At 32.3% G+C, this 9,789-nt stretch overlaps 1 protein-coding gene across 1 annotated transcript; it reads left to right on the top strand.

Annotated features, from left to right (window-relative positions):
- The first annotated feature begins 486 nt into the window (after positions 1–486).
- LOC129887294 (cytochrome P450 71AU50-like) lies at positions 487–2,834 on the top strand. Its single transcript, XM_055962339.1, has 2 exons — positions 487–1,407; positions 2,028–2,834. Exons 1-2 carry the CDS (start codon positions 532–534, stop codon positions 2,640–2,642), a joined length of 1,491 nt encoding a protein of 496 aa, XP_055818314.1. The 5' UTR covers positions 487–531; the 3' UTR covers positions 2,643–2,834.
- Positions 2,835–9,789: the final 6,955 nt, after the last annotated feature.

Genomic DNA, 9,789 nt, shown 5'->3' with positions numbered 1-9,789 from the left:
GAAGATTTGAATAAACATCTAAGCATAAGCTGACTCCACCCCTAATTCTGAAAGCAAACACTACAATTTTTTTAATTATTAGCTACGAATCTCATCTTTAATTCGTTGTTAAATGACTCATAGGTAATACATTTTTCTTATAATTATAGCTAATTTGCCACAAATAAAATTTACAACAAATAAATTTCATTGTTTAGCTATAGAATTTATTTCTATTTTTTTTTTGGTTGCTGTTGTTGTAGTGAAACAACAATATACATTTAAATGAAAGGTCGGTCAGTTATTTATTTATGCATTTTCTTGTAACGACAAACTACTCAAAATAATAACAATAATATTCCGACACGATTATGTAGTTCACCAACTAATAATATAGACTTTTTCCTTTTCACAATAAATTAGTAGCTAGCTAAGCTATTGACAGCCGCCTTTCACATGATTTATTTTCCTATATAAATATATGTGCTCTCTCCCATAAATCATACAACACACTAGCAAATATTATACATTATTTGTCCTATTATTTTGGCCATGGCTTTTATGTGGGCAACATTGATTTTGTCTCTTACTGTATTATTCATTTTCTATGAGTTCCTAAGTATCAAGAACAAGAAAAAACTTCCTCCTGGTCCAAAAGGGATTCCAATATTAGGACACCTCCATCTTTTAGGTGAAAATCCCACTCAAGATTTCCACAAATTGTCCCTAAAACATGGTCCTATCATGTACATGAAATTAGGATTAGTACCAACTTATGTTATATCTTCCCCTGAATCAGCTGAAAAAATCCTCAAAACTTATGATCATGCTTTTGCTAGTAGGCCTCATAACGAGACCGCTCAATACATATCGTATGGCCAAAGGAATTTAATTTTCTCAAAGTATGGCGCGTACTGGCGTAACATGAGAAAATTGTGCACGGTTCATTTGTTGAGTAACATGAAGATTAACTCGTACCAATCCACTAGAAGTGAAGAAATTGCCATTATGATCAAATCGATCAAAGAAGTAGCTCATGGTCGTGTTGATGTTGATCTTAGTGCTCAAGTTTCGACGTTGAGTGCCAACTTGAGTTGTTTAATGGTTTTTGGGAAAAAGTTTATGGATGAGGATTTGGACAAAAGGGGTTTTAAATCTTTAGTTCAGGAGGTTACACAACTAGCCGCAACACCAAATCTTGGTGATGTTTTCCCTTTTCTTGGTGTTATTGACCTCCAAGGACTCACACGTCGAATGAAGGACACTGCTAAGGTGCTTGATGAATTTGTAGAGAAGATTATTGATGAACATGTCCATGCTATGGACCAAAAGAAAAATAAGGACTTTGTAGACACCATGATGACCATTATGCAATCTGGTGAAGCAGAGTTCCAGTTTGATCGTCGCCATGTCAAAGCCGTCCTCTTGGTATGTTCATTCCCAATCTCAAATTAAATACTCTCTTCGTTTCAATTTACGTGAAAATATTTAACTAAGTACAAAGTTTAAGAGAAAGAAAAAAAATAGAATTTTGGCTATAAAACTTTTCATTAAGACTAAACATAGAAAGTTTGAAATTAAGTTGTTACTTACTAAATATGGAAAGAGATATGACTGACTAAATTTGATTTAATATGGTGTTTTAAAAAAAAAAAAAGACTTTGATAATTTATAATTTAAAACAATTCTTAAATATTATATAATTATAAATTATTTCATTAAAAATAAAAAAAGATTTTAAACTTAAATTATTTTTAATTATAATAAGATATATTTCTTAAAACAGATTTAAAAAAAAGAATGTCCCATCAAATAGAACGGAGGGAGCAGGTAAACCGGAAAAAAGGGGATAATGCTTGCTACTATCTTAGCAATCAATCAACTGCATGTCACTTGGAAAATTAATTAGAGTACACTACCTGAATATTTTATATTATCTTTAGTCTTATGACTCGATTTGATCTAAGATGATTCATCATAATCAAATTATTGTTATGCAGAGTAACAAGCTTAATGGTACTAATTTTTTATTTTTTATTTCAATTTAGGACATGCTTGTGGCGTCAATAGATACATCATCAAGTTCAATTGAATGGATGCTCTCAGAGCTTCTCAAGAATCCTGATATTATGAAGAAACTCCAAAAAGAGTTGGAAGAAGTAGTAGGCCTACATAGAATGGTGGAAGAATCTGACTTGGAAAATTTGAAATACTTGAACATGGTATTCAAAGAGTCATTTAGGCTACATGCTGCAGCCCCATTACTACTTCATGAAGCCATAGAAGATTGTATGGTAGATGATTTCTATATTAAAAAAGGATCACAAGTCATTGTCAATGCATACACTATTCATAGGGATCCTAATTTTTGGACTGAAGCAGAGAAGTTTTTGCCAGATAGATTTCTTGAAAGTAGCATAGACGTTCGTGGACGTGATTTTCAACTTTTACCGTTTGGCTCTGGCAGAAGAAGTTGTCCCGGGATGCAATTGGCATTAATTATTGTTCGTCTTGTGGTGGCACAATTGGTTCATTGCTTTGATTGGGAGCTCCCAAATGACATGAACCCTAAGGATTTGGACATGACTGAGCAATTTGGTATAGTCACTGGCAGAGCCAATCATTTGATGGCTGTTCCAACATATAGGCTACACCACAACTGAATTTGGGAAATTGATTTTGATACATATATATAGTTATAATATGACGTTTGACCTTGTGTAATAAAATTTCTTTAGTGATTTTGATTGAGTACTTCTTTGTATGCACTTGTACTAGTACGAGAAAGGTCACTAGAATAAATATGTAATTGTTTTTGTTACTTCTAATAAATAATATATACAAACTTTTGCTTATTACATGCCTTTAAATACTTTAGGAATTATCCCTTAAGAAAGATACTACTTAATAGCCTTAATATTAAGAGTGTTAATTTGTCTAAATACCCTTTATCCGTCTCTTATATTGTAATAATAATCTCAGTAATTGCTTATTTGAACACTGTACGATTTTGTTTTATTTTTACAAAAAGTAATATTTCATTCATTTTAATTTACTTGTCTGGTCTTGACTTTACACGAAATTTATGAAAAAATAAAGAATATTTTTAAATCTTGTGGTCCTAAATTAAAATTTTCTAAAGTGTATCAAAATGTCATTTAATCTTATGATTTTAAACCTATCATGTGACAATTTACTAGTAACTTACAAATATATAGGAAAAAAAATTCGGACTTTGATGGTTATCAATACTCGAAAAATATGAGTGACACACAATTAATCTTCAAAAGAGTTCATAAGGTGATGAGTCATATCGAACTTACTTCGCGATGAATCATAAAGTGAAACTTAAATTGAAAAAAAAAATTATTGTGTATACAAACAAAAACTCACGTTTTAATTCAAAATGAATAATATCCTACTTTTATAAGTATTGCTAGTGCGCACCTTCATAAACATCACAATTCCCTTTCCGTACGTCCTACTTTTTTTTTTATCACTATTGCTTAGTGCGCACTATTGCTAGTGCACACGTTCATAAACATCACAATCCCCTTTCCGTACATCCTACTTTATTTGATCTTAAGTTAATTTCGTGGGTCACCCTCCATTAATTTTTTAAAATGACATTGACCATATATATTAAAACGCTAGAAAAGAATGATAGGCATATTATTAACTTTTACTAACGATGCTATGAACTACTAGTAATAAGTTTTTATTGCAAAAGTAAAACTCAAATTTAATTTGATAGTCAATCTTGTTTTTTTTTTCTTTATAAATTATTATTATTGACAACAAACATAATTTTGAATCCATTCAAACACAATGATGAATTTCTAGAAATCATTTCATAGTAGTTCATTAATATCTTCTTTTTATAAAATAAATCATTTTCGATTCCACAATAATTCACATTTTTTTTGCTTCTATTGTAACACGAAGCTCCCTTTTTCTGTAGAAAAATTCTTTATCAATTATTCTAATTTTAGTTATGAATAGTCAGTCGAAGATCTTTCATTAATAAATTATATTGTGTATTAAGAAAATATACTAAATATAAAAATAAAAATAAAATACTTTATATACATATTTCAAAGTCCAATCAAAGCTAGGTTTATGTCGATGTCTGGTTGGTATAAAAGAATAATTCTTGAATTTAAGTTAGACCGCAGTCAATTAACAGCTGAATCTTCTTATTTCGAATATTGTTGCATTTGATTAAAACGAAAAAAAGAAAAAGAAATTATAGGCAGCGATGTTATTGACTTTAAAATTTTTACTTTAGTACGATTAATTCAACCAAATATTCTGGAGATTTTGAAGTTTCAACTAGAGTTGTTTAATGTTAGGTCAAAAAAAAATTAGGATCCTTTCTCCATTTATTAGAAACATTTTTATATTTGGCAAGTTTGTAAGGTATTTACGAGTTGATTAAAATCTCATTCAAATTGAAAATTAAATTAAATCGATAGCTATTGAGGTTTGATTTGATTTTATATCTTAAAGAATCAATAATATTGAGTTTGATTTTATTTATTAAAAATAAACCTAAAAAAACTGAAATATTTTATAAAAAGAAATTATTATTCAAGTATATAATAACTATTTATTTATTAGAGCTATATTGACAAAGAGAAAAAAAAAAGCCTTTTTAATTATTTTTTTGACAGTTTCTAGTGGGTCAATTAGACTTACATATCAAATCAAATTTTAAATAGATAGAATTGAGCACGTCAAAGTTGTTTCACCCAAACTTGAATGAGCTAGACAAATTATATTTTCTTCACGAACTAATTTTTTCATCCCAATCGATGTCAAAACAATAAATATTTAAAACAAAAAAAATGAAGAAAAACATAACCCAATGGTCCTTATATCGGAAAGAAAAAGAAAAGTGAACAGAAACAATGACATAAATGTGATAAGACCAGCTTCCATCACTATTAACAAAATGGGTCCCAGCATAATTGAATGCCAAGCCCTCAGCTTCATAAATAGTAATCATCACCTTTCCTCTGGTGACATGACTATCACCATCGTGTCAATTAACTCCTCATCCGATAATTTCTCTTTTAGGAAGGATAAGATTTCCATTAATTTCCCTCACAACACTCGAAACAGAGAATAATGGAAAAAAATTGAAACTCAGCAAAGAACCCCCCTATTGGATGATAACATGTGTAAATAATGTGGTGTAAATGATGTGGTAGTTAGCTAGTTAGCATTGTAAATGTAGTGTTAGTTAGCTATGGATGCCACAGTAATTAAGGGAGTTAGATGGTTAAGTGTGATTAGCTAAGTATAAGAAAGGGAAAGTGTAGATATTTTTTTCTCTCACTCTAATATACACTGCTTCTTCTTCTTTTTCTAAACCTCTCTCTAGAAGTCTCCTCTCTCAGAAGCTCTCCGATGACCACTTTCACATGGTATCAGAGCGGGATTGAGGAGTCCATCGACTATTGAAGCTCGAACTGAAGAACAACAACAAAGAATTGAAGCTCAATCAGAGCTCGAGCTGAAGAACACCGAAAGGAGTAATGGTGGAAGGTCAACGCTTGACAACGCCAGGAGATTCATCACAATCGCACTCTTCGCATGAGAGGATGGTCGTAGAGCATGGTCATCCCTTATATGTGCACCCATCGGACACCTTGGGGTGCGTGCTTGCATCGGGTGAAACTCACCGAATCTGAAAACTATGGAGTTTGGAGTAGGGCCATGAGAATCTCGCTTTTGGCCAAGAAGAAATTGGGTTTTGTAACAGGCACATGCACAAATGACTCATTTGATGAGTCGCTTCATGAACAATTGGAGACGGTGAATGCAATCGTTCTCTAATGGATCATAAACACAGTGTCGAAAAATCTACTCAGTGGAATCATCTATGCGTCAGACATACATTTAGTTTGGGAAGAGTTAAAGGAGAGTTTTGATAAGGTGAATCGTGTAAGGATCTTTCAAATACACACAGCAACGGCGAATCTTAATCAAGGAACTGATCCAGTGTCTGTATATTTCTCAAAGTTGAAGGAACTATGGAATGAATCTGAAGTGATAGCCCCTTCTCCAAATTGTGGCTGTCCAAAGTCAAAAGACTACATTGAGTACTTGCAACAGCAAAGGCTAATGCAGTTTTTAAGCGGTTTGAACGAGTCATATGATCAGGCCAAGAAGCAAATCTTGATGAAGTCCACTACACCAACTGTGAATCAGACATATGCCTTGATAGTGCAAGATGAAAGTTAGCAGGCAAACACTGAGAGGTCTAATCTAATGGAAATGCAGGCTAAGAAAAGGGACAACTACAAGGGAAGCTCCATGTACTGTGAGAACTGTCACGTGAGAAACCACACAAAGAATGACTGCTACAAGATCATTGGGTACTCTACAGAAAGAGATGGTAAGTTTAACAGAAGAATGAGAGGTAACTATGAAGGGCATAACAGTCATCGTGAGGGCTGGAGGAAGGACTCATACAAGCATAGATACAAAAGAGACAATGGTGAAGGTTGGAGAAGGGATACACATACTACAATTGCTAACAATGTAGGTCTTTCTCAAAAGAAACACTCAAGCACAACTGATAATCAAAGTCAATATGCCGATGATAACAGAAGAGAAGATGGCAAGGGTGGCCACTATGCTTCAGATGACAAGGACTCTGAAGAGTATCAAGCTCATATGACAGGTACTATAACTTATTTGCTGTCTCAGTTAGCTAAGTGTGAGTGGATAGTTGACTCTGGTGCATCTCACCATGTTACTGCAAATGAGAAGTTACTAAAGAACATACACAATACACATACCAGTAGAGGTTTAAAGATGTATTTGCCAAATGGAGACACAGTTGCATTGAGCTATTTGGAAAGGAAAAAGTCTCAAATGTACTGTTTGTGCCAGACTATAAATATAACATTTTATCAGTGTCAAAATTGACTAAGAAGTTATGATGTTCAGTTAATTTTTTCCCTGATCACTATATCTTTCAGGATTTGTACAGTGACAGGGTGAAGGGGATTGATAGATTGCAAGGAGGTTTATACATTTTTTAAAGGTTAGATAAATATGAAGAGCAAAAAGGAAGTGTAAAGCAGGCCTACCTAGCAACTGTTGATGAGAGATGCAACTTATAACATATGAGACTGGGTCATCCTTCTATTTCTACTATGAAACACATGCCAGAATTCAGAAATAAGATTGATGTCAATATTCATAACCATTGTAAGATTTGCCCCATGGCAAAACAAACTAGACTGCAGTTTCCCTTAAGTACTTTTAGAGCTGATAAATCTTTTGAACTGATACATTTAGACCTATGGGGTCCTTATAAAACCCCTACATTAGATAAGAAAAACTATTTCCTCACTATTGTTGATGATCACATAAGGTACACTTGGATCAATCTATTACAATTGAAGACTGAAGTAATTATTGTCTTGAGATAATTTGTTGCTTATGTTAACACTCAGTTCAATTGTAGGATCAAAATTATTAGATCTGATAATGGTACTGAATTCTTCAACTCACAGTGCTATGAATTATTCCATAGCTTAGGCATAGTTTATCAAAGCAGTTGTTCATACACTCTTCAGCAGAATGGAGTGGTTGAAAGAAAGCATAGACAAATTCTAGAAATGGCCAGGGTAGTCAAATTCCAGGCCCATTTCCCTACTACATATTGGGGTTTTTGTGTCAAGGTTGCAGTCCATCTCATGAATAGGTTACCATCAACTGTTTTGCAGGATCAGGCCCCTTATGAATTATTATTTCACAAGAAGGCTAATATTGATCATCTTAGAGTAATTGGCTGCTATGTTTTGTCACCACACTATCAAGATCTTACAAGATTTCCTCTAGAGCCACAACAGCTGTTCTCATGGGTGTAACATCCCCTAAAAACGTTGTATACGATGTTTCAATTTTCGCCTAAACATGATATAGCCTCTGTATTTTTGGCATAACTTTTCGTAGGAATATCCAAATTGAGTGATTCAAATTTTTGAGTAACCACAAGATCATTACCTACAATTTTTATGAAGACCATATTTTAAGATTCGAAGGTTAAATAGGTCAAATGAATTAATTTTTGTAAGGTAGGATGCTGTGACGGAAATGAGTGTTTATAGAAGAAAAATCATATCTCACTGTAGATTTATACAAATTGGTTGATTCCTGACCGATATGAAACTAGACTTCCATATCTACAATTCTTATGAAGACACCAAATCCTAATAAGGAATTTATCTTATTCAAACGCAGCTTCCAAAAAGAGTATTCTGTCAAAGATAACTCATTTCACCTACCATAGAAAGATCTAGATACATTTGACATCACTCATGACATAAATTGTCATCCATTTAACATCATCCATGACATCAATATATTCCACTAAATATTCAGATTTTTCTTTATAATTATTTTATTTATTGTTAGGTCCCTCTTTCCCACCTATAAATACCCACCTTATTTCCTCATTTTATTCATCAAGCTTTCTCAAGCAAATTTTCTCTCTATACACTTCTTTACATATTTTCAAATATAGTTTTAGTTCTTAGTAGTGAAGAAATACTATTCCGGTGATTTATATACTCCGGATAATACACAAAACGTTCCGGCGAGGAGAGAAGTTAGGACTCAAGAGTGTTCATTAAGTCTTTCGGTACCAACTAAAGCTTCGGTCTCCAGGTATGTAAGGCTTCAATGAGAGTATTCCTTCCACTCTCATGTCTAAATTATTTTGATTATATGATAAATTATATTTATTTATTTTCAGCTTTACTCTTAAGTTATGTAGATGTTTATCCATGAGTTCTTCCATCTATATAGTCCAAAAACTATTTCAATTAAGTCTATTGATTTTAAATAATATTTTCTTATGGTAAATTCTTATTTTTACTTAATAATATGAATTATGGTTAAACTAATGATTATTGCTCTATTTTGATGCAACATAATTTCATATATATGAATTGATGGTTTACAAGTAATTCCTCTATTTATCTATTTAAAGACTCTTGAAATTTATGGTGGGTTGTTTAAAGCATGATTTTTAATTAATGGATTTCAAAGTATTTATGAATATTTATTTACATATATATTTGCAAGTTGAAGTGATTTGAACCCACCTAGTTTTACTATGTTTTTAATAAAGTTTGACTTGAAAGCTTTGACTCCAAATAAATATTTATGAAAGCAATATCTATGATCAAAAAGGGAGTCTTATGAAATGAAAGAATGATGAAATGATATTAATGATTGAATCTTTATGCAATAAGGACAATTCTTGCATATTTGAATTATCAAATGTTTTAATGAGCTATTCTACCGAATATGATGTTTGAATTCTCAAGTTATATGCTATGAATATTTTAAAGTATTAAACTATTCCGTGGGATTGACTTAGCACCGAATGAGGCATTGAGGTGGGATTCGGTAAGGGAATCCTAGTAGCAACCCCTTGTCTCATTAACTATGTGCCAACATAGGAGCTCTTGTAGGCTTAGGCTAATGGATCCATAAATAGCCCTTAAAGTTAAAGTTAAAGAAATGAATGAAGTTGACGGAGTTCTACCTGGCAAGTAGTCTCTCCGGCCAACGTAGGGGGTTATGTTGGATTCCATGTAATAGCTCGTATGGTCTTAAATGTCGGTTATGGTTAATTTCCCACAAAATAAATGTTTTAAAGGATATCTATATGATTTATTATGCATACATTAAATTATGTTTCATATTACATAATTAATGTTTCCGCAATGTTCATGCATCCTTACATACTTAGTACATTCAAAGTACTAACACATACTCTTT

The sequence above is a fragment of the Solanum dulcamara genome, chromosome 1, assembly GCF_947179165.1.
Source record: "Solanum dulcamara chromosome 1, daSolDulc1.2, whole genome shotgun sequence".
NCBI lineage: Eukaryota > Viridiplantae > Streptophyta > Magnoliopsida > Solanales > Solanaceae > Solanum > Solanum dulcamara.
The sequence above is the reverse complement of the archived record's forward strand: the minus strand, read 5'-3'. Positions and strand labels throughout refer to the sequence as shown.